This window comes from Protopterus annectens, chromosome 2.part2 (assembly GCF_019279795.1).
Source record: "Protopterus annectens isolate FY-2018-M chromosome 2.part2, PAN1.0, whole genome shotgun sequence".
Classification (NCBI taxonomy): Eukaryota; Metazoa; Chordata; order Ceratodontiformes; family Protopteridae; genus Protopterus; species Protopterus annectens.
In genome coordinates this window covers 526,811,117-526,826,595 of record NC_056730.1, presented here as the reverse complement: position 1 = coordinate 526,826,595, position 15,479 = coordinate 526,811,117, and the positions used below count along the sequence as shown (strand labels likewise).

Here is a 15,479-nt window from a genome sequence, read left to right as displayed (position 1 = left end):
TTGAGCTACCAAGTGCACCTACAAGCTCAATTCCTGCCAGGAAAATTAAATACACTGGCAGACGGACTAAGCAGAAACCTCATGGACCCACATGAGTGGAAACTGGAACCAAGGATTTTCAACATGTTGACAAGCCAGTGGGGGAGCCCAGATATAGACCTATTTGCCTCTTCCAAGAACTACTAATTGGACAAATTTTGCACAAGGACTCCCCACAAACAAGCCTGGAAAGTGGATGCTCTGTCCTTCAGCTGGAAAAATCTATCAGTCTATGCCTTCCCCCGCTGCCTCGGCTCTCCAAAGTACTACTAAAAATCAAACAGGACAAACCAAGGATGATTTTGATTGCTCCAGAATGGCCACACCAATGCTGGTAACCCCTCCTGCCCAGTGTGTCACTGTTATCCCCATGGCACCTGCCTCAGACTCCTTTCATTTTGTCCCAGCAGGAAAACCAGATTCTGAACCCTCAGCTTCTAACACTGAACCTTGCAGCCTGGCTAATTACCTAATCTCTCCTTTACCATCCCTCATTAAATCTGTGATGGATATCATTTTAGAAGCAAGGAGGCCTAGTACTAGAAAATCCTATGCTGAAAAATGGAAAAGATTCTGTGCCTGGAGCCAATCTCAAGGGATGAGCACAGCAGCACCCAATTTACCTCAGATTTTACAGTACTTAACTGAGATGCTTCACAAGGGCCTGTCTTTTTCCTCCATTAAAATCCATGCCTCGGCCATTTCAGCTCGTAACATAGAACCTCCCCTCTTCTCTCATCCACTGCCAAGCAGTTCCTCAGAGGTGCCAAAAATTTGAGACCACCCAGGAGAGCTCCAACCCCTGCCTGGGACCTTAACTTTGTTTTGGAGAAACTCACTCTACCTCCTTTCGAGCCAGCTGCTACTGCAGACTTACAATTTCTTTCTTGGAAAACAGCTTTCCTTTTAGCAATCACTTCAGCTAGAAGGTTATCTGAATTACAGGCCCTTATGGCAGTGGAGCCTTTCATCATCTTTCATGCAGACAGGGTGTCCCTCAGAACCAATCCATCCTTCATGCCCAAGGTGGTATTCAGTGTAACTCAATCAGTCCATTCATTTGCCAACCTTCTTTCCCAATCCACAGAACAAAGGGGAACAGATACTGCATTCCTTAGATGTGCACAGACAACTTAGATTCTACTTGGACAGGACTAAAATTCAAAAGAAATCTGAACAACTGCTGGTGGCATTTGCTGCAGGGGCAGAGGGGAAGGCTATTTCAAAGCAAACCATTTCTAAATGGATAAGCCATTGCATTCATTTCTACTATAACCACCATGGAAAACCTATCCCCCAGGGGATCAGACCTCACTCCACCAGGGCTGCATCTACATCTACAGCCTTTCTCAGAGGCATCCCTACCAGGGACATCCTAGAAGCTGCTACCTGGAGTTCTGTACATACTTTCACCAAGCATTAGCATTTGCCAATTTTCTCTAAATCCAGAGCTGGCTTTGCCACTGCAGTCTTGTAGGGCCATTATAGCTGGTCCTAACGCTATTTAAATTCCTCCTCCCAACCATAGCTTTGGGAATCTGCCCAAATGTAATGACTGTAACTGTGGAACACGAAGAGCATAGTACAGTTGTGTACACTTACCATAAATGTAGATGTTCGAGTGTATTCACTGTTGCAGTCCTGGTTACCCTCCCTCCAGCCCCCTAACTTCCTTTGGTTATACTTCTACTTTCCTTTACTATGCTTAAAAGCTTTTTGGTGTGTTTGCTTTATTGTTGGAGGTATATCATTGTACTTTTATATTTAATTGCTTCCCATTAGGGGGGCACCTGACATCTGGGGCAAGAAAAACTGATGTAATGGCGTCGGCTCCTGCATGTTTTATACCCCTGATGACCTGACGTCATGAAAGAAGGGACAACAACCAAGACGGGACCCAAGACTTTGATAATCAGGCCAACTGAGGGCTACCTCCAAGCAGATAACCCAAATGTAAAGACTGCAAGAGTGACTACACTTGAACATCTACATTTATGGTAAGTGTACACAACTGTACTTTGTCCCTCTTGGTTTGTTGTAATCTTCTATTCTCTTGTTTATATTAATGTTGTATTACTGCATAGCATTATGTTTATATTAATATATGCTGACCATGTGTTTCACTAGGTGTTCATTTTTTTTTTAACTAAGAACTGAAAGCAGCACCCACCAACACTGCTTTTATGGATTTTTTTCCTTACTGGTATGATATACTTCCCATACTGGTAAGGCTATAGCTGGCTGTTGCAAGGGGAGGTTTTACTACTTTGAGAATCAGGCCATATGATTACTAACTTAGGTGATTACAAAGTTAGGAGGACTGCTACTGCAGTCTGTCCCTCAAAGATCCAAGTTTATGCAGAATTCCTGTACGCACTTGAGTTTTCATTTTCTACTGGTTTTTAAGAGGGATTTGCAGAACATAATATGCAGAGCATGTAGAGGATACAAAGCACAAATGGTGTTATAAAACATAGATCTCAATCTGATGGGAACTGTATTGTTCTGTATATTACATGCAGAGCTCCTGATTTGTGTTATTGGAGAAATTGTTGCGTGAATGAGACTTTGAGACTTAATCGCATAAAGGCTATCTGCATGTAGGGACTTTTTCTTTTTGAAATGATGATCATGTATAACATCATGGAATATTTTTTTCTGTGTACTTTCTTCCACTCTACTTGCTAATTATCAAGTCTCCCCTTATCAGTCAAGCCGGTTCATGCTTCTATTCTGGGTGCTCGTCAGTGACAGTGAGAGATGGCCAGGGTAGGCCATCAGACGAGCAGCGTCAGACGTCGTTTGTACCCTCACCAGCATCATAGCACTGAAGGTGTCATTATGGGCACTAACCTCTCCTTTTTGCTGGGGAGAAGTGACCTGCATCACCATGGAAGCCACTCTGTCCACCATGTGCAAGTGCATGCTTCTGTGAACCTGTAATGAGGGCTTCCTGTTCCTGGCTTGGTTGCTGAATGCATATCTCTGGGTCCTCCTTTGTATTACCACCTCTCCTTTAAAGGAACCTGGCATTGGATGGTCCAAATACCACCCCCACAAGGATAAGTATGGACATCCTCCTGTACTAACTCAAACACACATCTGAACCCCTAATTAAACTTTTGGCACCTGGGTTGTATTCAGGGATTTATCCCTCTATGTCAAAGGAGCAGGCTGACATCATGGCTTATTTTCATCTCAATGTTTAGCTGTCAAAAGTAGACTTTATGACATTTTGTTAAGATAAAGAGCCATTTGCTAATGTTCTTTCATGAAGAAACTAACATATTTTAGGTAAATGAGCAGAGTAATAACGTACAATATGACAAATATGAAACAAAAATGATCTGATGTCTGGTGTTAGCTCTTTTCAGTGTGGCAGAATTATTTAGAGAATTAACCATTTAAAATATACTATTCAGCCTGATATATATTAGTATCCTTTTCCTAAAGATTTTTATTTCCGTGTTGCACTTTTCTAGCTAATACCGTTCACTATAGCAGAAGCAAGAGATGCTCTTGTTCAGATTATTGAATGGCGCTTTTTGGTGCATGATGATGGAGACACAGATATCTCAGGACATGCAATCTGGCAGCAAGACGAAGAACCACAACCCTGTATCACAGATTCATGGGCACAAGGGTCAGTGCCTGTTATACGAACTGGTCTCACTGCAAGGGAAACTAATACAAAGGTAATGAGCAAATGATTACACGCTGAAAGAAATCAGTTTACAGAAAAGTAATGGACAGACACACAGGTCAGAATGCATTCATTTTCTAATCAGATGATGTGTCAGTTTGCCTCTGTTTCTCATGAGTTATTTCATAATGCCAGTAACAGAAGGTCATCATTATCATCATCATTCCCCTTTTTCTCATTACTGCATGGGGTCTGGATATTATGTCAACTGTCACCACCTCTCTCGATTCATAGCTACTATGCTACCTGATACGACAGGTATACCTGACTGTCACAAGTCTTCTCTCACACCATCTATCCATCTCTTGGTTGGACATCCTCATCTCCTCTTGCCTTCTTCTAGTTTCTCCCAAATCTTCTTCACCAAATTTTCTTCTGCTTTCTTGCATATGTGACCAAAGCACCCCTATCTGTCCTTCTTGGCCTTCTCTGCAGAGCCAATAACAGATATGTAGCAAACGTTTTCTTGCATTACCAGCACTGGCATTATAAACAATTACAGAATATTGATGTGCCTTATACAGAGTAAATGAGTAACTGAGCATATATCCTGACTATTACACTTTGTATAGTCACTGAGATAACTAACCAGATTGCACTACAACTAGTCTATGAAGAATGCTGTATCTGTCCACCAGAAATAAGGACTTACTGCTCAAATGACTCTTCCTGAAGTAAACTAATACAGTTTTATGGGGTAGTCACCATAACAGTAGATCTTCAAAGGAAACATCACTTAAACAATAAAGGCACTCACTATTTTTAGCTTTCTCCTTGATCCTTGAACTAAAAGGTTGAGACATGTATGAGAGAGTAGAGTTCAATGGGCTGAACACTTTATAGTGACAGCAGGGAGCTGAGAAGATAAATGACTGTATGGCAGTTATTTGTGTATTTATTCATTGATTAATTTGATCACAATCATATCTGAGGTGTATACAGTCAATGATGTTAGCTTTAATTGCTGGGTACAGAGGCGGTCTTTGAATGAAAGTGACACTGTTGTCATTTGTTCAGTTTAAGCAGTTATCATTCTGGCTTTGTAGAGGTAGTGTACATTTCTGTGAAGCCAGCTGGAACACATTATTGGGTCTCTTTTTAACACAGATAGCTGAAGTCCACAGTCAATGAAGTGAGTGTAACTGATAAATGTGGATTGTCTTGGATGAAAATGACGATGTAGGTGTGGTTGGGTGGGTTGCAGTGTATCAAAAAGTAACACATTGACTATAACTTTTTTTTTTTTTAATCACTGACATCTACATTGTAGTCAATAAGTGGCTGCCTTTGCCACTCTGGATAGGATGTGAGTGATAACAACTGATTGTTGGCAAGAATGTCACATCAAGTAGTGTTGTCATCCAATACCACTTGGTTCTCCGGTTGAGTTTTTATCTATGATGCCTTCTGTGTGGAGCCTGTATCTCTGTCTGTATGTGGGATATCTCCATGTGCTTTGCTTTCTTCTCCCACAATCTCATGTGCAGATTATGTGCCTCTGGCCATGTATACTTTAAACTTCATCCAAATCTAACACTTGAGGGATGCACAGAATTTCACTATCTTTTTTGAAAGAGGAGGAAGAACTATTCCCAGATAATATCTGTGTATCCTTGTAAGAATTTGTCTTCTCAGTTTATTGAGGAACTACTGTTTTGTTGGCTTTGATCATTAAGCTTTAGACACAACTTACTTTTGCTGAAAGAAAAAAATTAGACTGATTTTTTTTCCTTGCTTGTGAATTTTTTTCATTCCATCATTAGAAAAAAAGTAGTAAAAATATAAAATAGCTGTAAGATGCACTTCAGAGCATCTAGAAACATATGCCATCTAGGGGCCTAGTGGCTCCAAGACTCAGAGACTTAATTCAGTCAATTCCTCTAACCTTATTATAGTGGATTCTTTGCCAATTTATGGGGAATGAAAAAAGGTATAATTTGTCTGGATGGTGTGGGTCCACAATGAAGGGAAAAAAGGAGAGAGGCACTAGGGAGCTGGGGGAAGGGGAGAACTAGTATGCAACAGGAGACCCATAGAGTTCATTGTTTAGGGCTGCATTTCAGTTAAGGTTGGCCTTGTTGATTGTAGTCAGATATCTGAGATGTATATATTCGATGTGTGAGGTGTATATATTTGATAAAGTGGCTATAATGAGCAGGTACATACTGAAGCAGTCTATAGATTAAAGTGGATGACCCCATCTGTTATCACAGGTAGTGGTCATTCACCTGTTGTAACAGGGCCCCACACCATTCTGTTTAGCCCCATCCATTCAGTTACTTCCTGCAGCCCCTTCCCCTTGCTTTGAAGTCTCCAGCTGCCCCTGGTCTTAAGGCAATATTGTCAGATCTCTCTCTCACATTCCATGTTAGACTACTGGTCTGTTTGTGACCATTTACCTACTATGATCACTTCCAATCTGGTATATCCAACCTTAGGCTATTGCTCCCATGCATTCTTTTTCCCCAATGCAGTTGTTCCCTGGTAATCTCAGTTGCTAAGACGCCAGCATGGTCTACTGACAGTGAACCACTGCCCAAACATTTTAAAAAGTGTGAGAGATGGATTTCTTTACCCACTGCTCCACATGACCACAATTTTGTCAGGGGGGGGCTATAACGGAGAACAACTGACCCTGTGCAATTGAGAAGACACTGGACCTTGCAGTTTAGTAGTTCAGAATAGCAGTGATGTGGTTGCATTATCACACAGAGTTGTCTGTTGTTCAGCAACCAGAGTGACATCTCCCATGTGACATCAACTATTATTTTTATTTAGATAAGTAACTCAATGTGCCCATCTTTGCTTTTTTTTTTTTTTTAAGATGAAGAGTGTGGCTACGTGGAGTGCCAGCCCCACTTACCAGTAGAAAAAAAAGGCAGACACTTGACATGGCTTTTTACAGACTGACCCTCAAGCCAATTTCTTCACCTTGAAAGGGGCTAGAAAAAGGTTGCATAGGTTCAGTTTTCTACTAGGCAATAAACCATTTAAGCCTTTTGAAGCCTACCCACTACAGCCCCACTAGTATACCGAACTAGTTACCCCCCAATCCATGAGGCATAAGTGGGCTAGGCCTGAGCTAAATTTGTGGCTTTTCATCCATTCATTCTAAGTTAGATTTAAAAAGAATGGGAGACATGTTTTGAGTTATAGAAAGTGGGTGATTTTTTCATATAGGTGGGGAATTATTTGGTAGTGATGTCTGTTCCACCAAGTCCTGTTTGTTTCAGTTTAGATTTCAGCCCTTTGATCTTCTATTTGTGTACTAACATATCTGATGTTGTCATTTTCATTCATTCCTCAGCTGTTGGGTTCGGACTTTGCTGCTTCTTCCAGGTTGTAGAACACTTGTATTCTCAAACTCCTCCTTTCACCCACAATGCCCTAGTCACCTAACATACCTCAGATCTCACTTGCCTCCATAGCATTCGGACATAGATCGCAAACTCTTGACTGTGGGTTTTTGAAAGTTTGCGAGTTTATCTATTATTATCCCTTTACTTATCTTATTATATTATCCTTATGTATAGTATTGTCTTTGCCTCCCTTCATCCCTTTTTCTCTGCTTATTAGCTAAACCTTTTTTTTATGTACTCTGAGTATTTATATTACTATAGTTGTATTCTCCTTTTTGTACTTAACAGTACTCTCTTTTACCATCATTGAAAATCTCTCTTACTTTTCCCTTTTAACTATTTAAAAAAAGTTCTCTCAATTTCTATCTGCCTTTCTTAAACATGTCAGATAATCCATCAGATTTAAAAAATGTGTGGTGTGCGGCCACAAAATACCAAACTCTGATGCACATTCCAAATGCATCTACTGTCTAGGACCAAATCATTTAGATTCAGATTGTGACATTTGCAAGGTATTCAAGTCCCATGCTGTAAGTGACTAGAAAAACAAATTAATCCTTAGGGCTGCCTTCAGAATCTTCACCAATGGATTCTCGGGCTCAAACCTCCAAGAGACTGGAGAAGAGGGGAGATTTCCTTTTTAAAGAATCTCATAAGAGATCTCCAGAACACACATCAGCTTCAACTTTGTCTTCTTCCTCAGGCCACCTCTGAAACAAACAAAAAAAGTTGGATCTGAATGCATCAGATCCGAGGTCAAAAACTGACAAATCACCTTGGACCTGTTCTCCTCAATTATTGTCAGAGCTGATTACCTCTCAGCTCCCATCACCTTTTCTGGAGCAGTCTCTCCATCGCAACTCAAGACCCTCCTCCATGGCTTCATGCCTTGGTCTTCCAGGAGCCTATCTGAGGTAGATGTGGATAGGAAGATGAGAAAGACACAAATATAAATAGGAGTCCTTTCGGATCAGACCCTATCTGGGCTGGAGACCCTCATTAGTACTACTCCTCCTTCTCAGAACCAAGCTTTGGTTTCAGAGCCATTGGATCCAAAAGCCTTGGAGTAATCTTCTGCTGATCAAAGATATTGGCATCTTCAGACCCCATCAGGGCCGGAGACCCTCATAAGTACTACTCCTCCTTCTCAAAACCAAGCTTTGGTTTCAGAGCCATTGGATCCAAAAGCCTTGGAGTAATCTTCTGTGGATCGAAGATATTGACATCTTCAATGTCAGTGGTGTCTCTGAGCTGTCTGGCCATGAGTACTTCTTAATTGACGCTCTGTAAGCCTGCCTTGTCATATCCATTTTTTCTGCTTTTCCCAGGCACTCTGATTTTGAGGTAGTGGAGAGAGCCTTCTCTGTACCTAGAATTCAGGCTGGTCTACCCTCCTCGGCTCTGACTTCCTAATCCCCTTCAGTTTTGCATCAAGACCCCAGTCATCCATTCCACTGGGACAGCCAGCCTAAACCAGTCTCCAGGCCACCCAGCAGGCTATCATTATCTCTTCTGATACCTCCCCAGAGCACCCCACTGAGGAGGTCCCCTGGAAAAGGAAGTACAAAAGGAGGCACTTGGACTCTCCACAAGAGTATGTCACTGAGGACATTGACTTTGATGAAGGGAAAGGGTCACCCAGCTCACCACCCGATGATGTCTGATTTGGAGACATCTTAGAATGAACTCCTAAAACAAAGGGGTAGTTGGTCCACCAATAACCCTTCCCAAAAAGGAATCTGTGTTTCTGGGGGCCATTAGAGCTGGCCCATCTACCTCTTGGGTGACTCTGCCCACCGATGAGCTCATAGATTTAGTCTCTTGATGGGTATGGAATGAACCAGACACAACTGAGCAAATCCCTAAGAGACCAGAAAGGATCCTGGCACCACCTAAAAATAGAACACACTGGAGTAAAGTGTCATAGCAGTGGCCACTAGAAAGGAACTGGCAGAGCAAAGTTTCTCTGCCTACCCCCTAACAGGGAATCTAGGGTGCCGGACAGGTTTAGGAAGCATGTCTATGCTTCAGCAACCTTCTCCCTAAGATCACTGAATTATTTGATCAAATCCCTATGAAGTCTCATAAAATGTGCCAAAGAACTTTCCAAATCCCTGTCTGGGACCATATCCTTCAAGGTAGAGAGCACTATTTCCATGCAGTTGGCTACCCTTCAGTCTATTTCAAACTTGACCAAGAGGCTTATCTCCCATGCGGCTGAGGGTACCTCACAGGCTGTCGGTTCAGGCATTTCCATTAGAAAACATGACTAGATGCACTTATGTGATTTTGCAGAACCCTTCAAATCTTCTTTTGTCAATACTCCCTTTGATGGAAACTCATTGTTCTGCTTCAAAGTGAAAGACATGTTGTCTAGGTGTAAGCAGGAAGGGAAAACATTGTCTGCTGTGGGCATACATTTTTTGACTCCTTAACAGACCCTTTCTAGGAACCAATAAGGTGGACAGATAATGTGGCTCAAGAAATCCCAGGACCTTTTCCAGGGGCAGAGGGAGGAATTCAAATGGAAGACACCATCCCTGCAGCAGTGGTGGTCCACATAATCGGGAATCCAGGGATACTTTCTCTGACAGATACTATCAGCACTCCTGAAAGGAAGCCTGACTGTCCATCTCTGGAGGCAGTTGGTGGTCATCTATCCCTGCACCAAAGAGCCTAGCTAGAAATTATAAAAGATTCATGGGTATGGAGGATACTATTCAGAGGTTATATAATACCATTTTCCCACCCACCCCCCCTTTAGTATCAAACAAAATCCCAGCTGTTCCACCCAGTTAGAGAAAGCCGCAGCACTTGAAATAAACACGCTGCTAGAAAAAGAGTCTTCCAAGAGGTCCCCCCAGATCATATTCTGTTTAGTGCCAAACAATACAGGAGACTGGAGACCAATCTTGGATCTCAGCAAACAAAATCAATCATTTCAACATACAATGTTTTGACTGGTCATGGTTCAGTCCATTCTGCTGTTTCTTCACAAGGACAACTGGATGTACTCAACAGACCTTCAAGAACAGTACTATCACATCAAAATGAACAGATGATCCAGAAGATATCTATGCTTCTGGCTATCAGCCAGACATTACCAATTCAGAGTACTGCATTTGGTCTCACCACTGCAACCAGGGTGTTTACCAAATGCATGTCAGTAGTTGCAGCTCACTTGAGACTGCAGGGATTCTGAATGTTCATAGGTTCATAGGTTGGTACTAGGCTATCAGCCCTAGGGCCTATACAAGCCTAGCCATAACAATTCCCTGGCTATTTCTTCCCACACTATTTACTTCCCTGGATCCCTGTCTAGCAGGGTGACTTACGTGATCCCCGGGGTGAATTTCCTTTCTCCCATCCAATCATCAAGGTTCCTTTTGAAGAGTGTTTCTGTATCTGGACAACTGACTCCTGACCACTCCAAACAGACATCAACTAATTCAAGCATGAGGCTACTTACTCCAGCTGTGCTCTTGTCTGGGAATATCTGTCAATTACAACACATCTCAACTGTATTCAATTAAGACTCTGGAATAATTAATTGTTATTTTTTTACATACAGTCACTCAAATATCTTCTCTCCCTGTGTCTCAGATTCAAACAATTCAGTTCCAGGTCAAAATGATCAAATCCTTCAATGGACACTCACAACTCAATGATATAGTCTACAACAACCATTATACAGTCAAGTCAAAATAATGTAAGCTTTCCAGAATTACCTTCTCTGGTGAATTCACACCTGTCAAATACAAGAAGGCCGGTTCTTTGTTCTCCCTCAACCGAAGACCACAGTGACCACTGACGTCTCATAGATTGGTGGGGGGGGGCACTTCTTGGAAAGGAAGGTCCAAGGCACATGCTCTCCCAAAGAGGCCAACACTTATATCAATGTCATAGCTTTGCAGCCCTTCCAAGACACTTTCCCAACCAGGACTTTTGCGATTCAGACAGCCAGTATGTTGGTGGTATATGAAAAAACAAGGGGGAACCAGATCTTACCCTCTTTATCAAGAAGCTATGAGAGTATGGCAATAGGTGATCTCATCCAATCACTTTCTGATAGCAAGACACATCCCAGAGAAGTTAAGCAGGTCTATTCTGATGCCTCAAGAGTGGTCTCTCAACATAAATGTGGCATTGGTGATTTTTGGGCTAACCATGCTGCAACCTTTTTGCATTTCCCCTCAACAAATGCATCAGGTTCTTTGCTCTGATCCCCCTACCAGGGGTGCCACCAAGGGATGCTGTACTTCATGACTTGCCCTCTGGTCTTCTTTACATTATCCCCCATTACCTCTCATTCCCAAATTTCTCCAGAAAGCATCTCAGTTTAAGAGCACAGTTATCCTTATTGCTCCATACTGGCCTTGTCGGATCTGCTTATTCTTCCTTTGGCCGCATCTTCTACACACACACCCTGTATTCTGGATCCAGCTTTAGATCTTCTGTCTCACCTGATGGACATGATTTATCTGAACATTTCAGGCCTCAAGTTGACTGCATGGTTTCTCCAGTTCCATTGCTTGCTAGACAGCCCAGACACTCTTCCCCCATCTGTCACATTCTGTTATACTCCCACAAAGCTTCCACTAGAAAAGTTTACTAAAGTAAATGGGAAAGATTTGTTTTTTGGGTACCCTAAAAAAATTTAAATCCCTTCTGAGCACTGGTTTCTAATGTTCTTCACTTTTTAGCTACAATTTTCAGTGAGGGGGCTAGCTCCTCAGCTGTCAAAATACAATTAGCAGCCATTTCCAACTTTCATATAGGAGTATATAACTCTACCTTAGCTTCCTTCAAGGTTTGTGAACCTTTCTTAGAGAAGCCTATTTACTTAGACCTCCTTTAAAGGATTCTTCTCCTCCTTGGAATTTAAATGTTGTTCTTTAGGCCTTGACTCAACCCCCTTTGAACTATCAGCTAAGTCTTATCTAAAATATTTCACCTTAAAAGCTGTTTTCCTAGTTGCTATAACTTCTGCCAGAAGAGTGTCTGAACTTTAGGCTCTGTCTTTTAAACCTCCTTGTTTAACTTTTCACAAGTCTAGGGTTTCCTTAGGGACCAGTCCTTCCTTTTTACCTAAGGTAGTGTCAGGATCCAATATTAATCAGGTTATGAACCTTCCAGTCTTCTTTCCAAATTTTTCAAATCAAGGAGAATATATGTTACATCTTTTGGATGTCCACAGACAGTTACATTTCTTCCATCATAGAACCAAACATTTGATGAAATCCAAACAATTGTCTCCTTTTCCTGATTCAAAATTAGGCAAACCAGTTTCTAAAGTAATATTCAACAAATGGTTGACTGACTGATTGTATTACCTTTGTTTATGAAAAGTGGGTTTTTCTTTATCAAAGCCATCAAAAGCTCATTCCAAGAGGTCTGTGGTAACTTTATCAACCTTTTTGTCAAGAACTTCCTTGGATGAAGTTTGTGCAGGGAGAAGATGGGCTGTGTTTGTGAGGATAAAATCAGTATTTTAGTGCTGGTAATGTGGGAGTGTACTATTTAATCAAGGGAATCTGCAGTGTAAAGTCAAGGAAACACTGAGCATATGCATTTGTAGAGGTGTAGGTATGCCAGTTTATGGAGGGGTAGTTAAAGTTCCCTAGAAAGATTGTGTTTAGGATAATGGAGAGGGAACTCTATTGAGATGTTGTGTGATTGGGATTCTGTAGCTAACCAAGATATGGTATGAGCACTTGTTTACTGATATTAGTTTATTAAGGAGTTTGCAGTCATTTTCCTGGTCAATTAGTCTAGAAGTGATGGTATTTCAGATTAAGGCAAGCATGCCATCATCAGCCTTATTGCTATCTACACCAGTGGGTCTAAAAGAGTTAGCAGACAAATCAGGTAAGAAAGGAATGCTATCACTGTTCCAGAATGAGGTTTCAGACAACTAAAGGAAGTCCTTGAGGTAAAGCATTTTTATGTAGACTCCTAGAGCTGAGCAGTACTGCATTGGTATTTAGTAGATATTTGTATTTACTAGGTTGACAGCCTGACTAGACTGACTAAGATTGCCTCAAAAGGTACTGTGAGGTAGAAAACATCTTAGCCGATATGTGAAAACCCTGATGAGTTAGGTGAGGCTATTCCTGGTAAAACAGATGGGACAGCCGTTCATCTTACTTCAGGATCACCCCAATGGGCCTCCTCAGAATGGAGCTAATAACTAAGCCAGTTATTAAAGTCAATCAACCTTTTCTTATATTGTGTCATTATTACTGATGGGAATAGATACTTCTGAAGACAAGTATCTTTCTAGCTTTAGGGACATACTTCTGAGTTCCATCATGTCCCTTTTATTATTTATTATTTTATTTTATTTATTTTACATTTGTTTACCAGGATAGTCCGACTGGACAGCAAGTGTCCATTTTTAGCGGAGTCCTGGGGAGAAAAGCTCCAACACAAGTAGAAAATAGAAAGAAAAAAACATGCGATTACATGAACATAAGATTAAAAAAAGTATGCAATTGCATGAATATAGGATAAAAAATTGCACATTGTGTTAACATTTTGTATGGAAGTAACAGATTTCTTAGACTAGGTCAGAGCCTAGGTGTTCAGTATACAGGAGATTGTCAGAATACAAGGTTACTCCAGTTAGTAGCAATATCATGTTTTATAAAGAGTGAACATATCAGTAGTGGCATACAGATTAATGGTTTGGTGAGCAGAAAGTAGTGATGGCTGTAATACCCAAAGAAGGTAAAAAAAAAAACCTATCAGATCCCACTTCATACTGGCCCATTTAAATCCTAAACCATGATTATAAACTGTTTACATCTATAATGGCTAAAAGAATGGCAAAGATGATGCTAAAATTGATAGATATGGATCAATGTGATTTTGTGGAGAGGCGGCAAACATTTGAAAACATAAACAGAACAGTGATGATCCAGGGAGAAGCAGAATGTAAGAACATACCAATGTGGCTGGTGGGTCTTAATGCAGAAAAAGCATTTGACAGAGTAAGCTGGGATTTTATGAGCAGAGCAATGAATGCATTTGCATTCCTTGATAAAATTATAAGGTTGATTAGGAGGATATATTTATTTTTATTTATTTTTATTTTACATTTGTTGACCGGGCTAGTCTAGCTGGATATATGTCCATTTTCAGTAGAGGCCCAGGGAAAATATGAAGGCTCGTAGGTGAAAATTAAAGTGGGTGAGGTCCTCTGATAATCTTTTTTTGAGCAGATGAACCAGGCAGGGGTGTCTTCTCTCCCCTTTGTTATTTGCATTATATTTACAACCATTGGCAAAGAAAATAAGGGACTCAAATTCAAGGATATAATTGGTATGGTAGTCAAGAAAAGCTGTCTGTATTTGTAGATGACATTATTTTATACCTGACAAATTCCTAAATAGACATTACAGTGTTGTGGAATATATTAAGACAGTTTCAAACCTTTTTTGGGATACAAAATTAATGAAGCAAAAACAAAAGCAATAGTGGTAAATTATGTAACCACATATGAACTGATTCAGCAATATCCATATTTATGGGGACATGATAAAATGAACTATTTAGGAGTATAGATTAAAAATGATACTTGTGTGGTAGCTAAGGATAAGTTGGAAGGGACTAAACAAAAGATAATACAAAAACTGAGAACATGGAAGCTGTTTTATATGGATATTGATAGTAAGATGCAAACATTTAAAATATGTCGGTCCTTTTAGTCTTACACACCGGTCAGGCATATTTTTATCAACCAGTGGAGAAGTTGTGGATAGCAATTAATATGGAGCTGAAGGATTTTATCTGGGAAGGGAAGATGGGAAGAGTCAAGTGCAATAAGCTTATTCTTCCAATGGAACAGGGAGGATTGGGATTATCCGAGTTGAATGGGTATTTCAGAGCAAAACAGTTGAGGCTCCTTATGCATAGCATAAGCAGAGAACTATAATTCAAAGTGAAAAGAGATGATGTTGAAACAGGGGAGAAGCTCAAGTTACAGGGAGAGACTGGGATTTTGGATGCAGACCTTTAAGGAAAACAGCAATAATCATACAGAATATTATATTCATGAAATAGCAAAAGGTCATCTAAGAACTAAGCCAACACAGGAATGGAGAAAGGAGATTCTGCCTATAGGGATGACTGTAGGGATACAGGCAATAGGCAAGATGGGGTAGGAATGTATTGGAGAAAACTGGCAAAGGAATCAAAGTACTGGGAACAAATAACTAGAGAGAGAAAGGTAATAGAATGAGAAGATGCCAAGAACTTATTTGGATATCAAGCTAAAAATTGCCTTCCGTATCAAAGATGGATATCAGAGTATAGATAAAGAGAAAGAAATAGGGGGGGTCCCAAATGAAAGACTAGCACTGGTAGCATTTTTAGTA

The 15,479-nt window shown here is 40.7% G+C and overlaps 1 protein-coding gene across 1 annotated transcript in view; it reads left to right on the top strand.

Moving 5' to 3' along the window:
• Positions 1-15,479, top strand: part of CCHR2.PART2H2orf81 (chromosome chr2.part2 C2orf81 homolog) — a 401,123-nt gene that overhangs the window by 213,380 nt on the left and 172,264 nt on the right. The window contains exon 2 of the mRNA XM_044063999.1: positions 3,522-3,734. Coding sequence (XP_043919934.1) covers positions 3,522-3,734 — 213 coding nt within the window. The remainder of the gene's footprint in view (positions 1-3,521; positions 3,735-15,479) is intronic.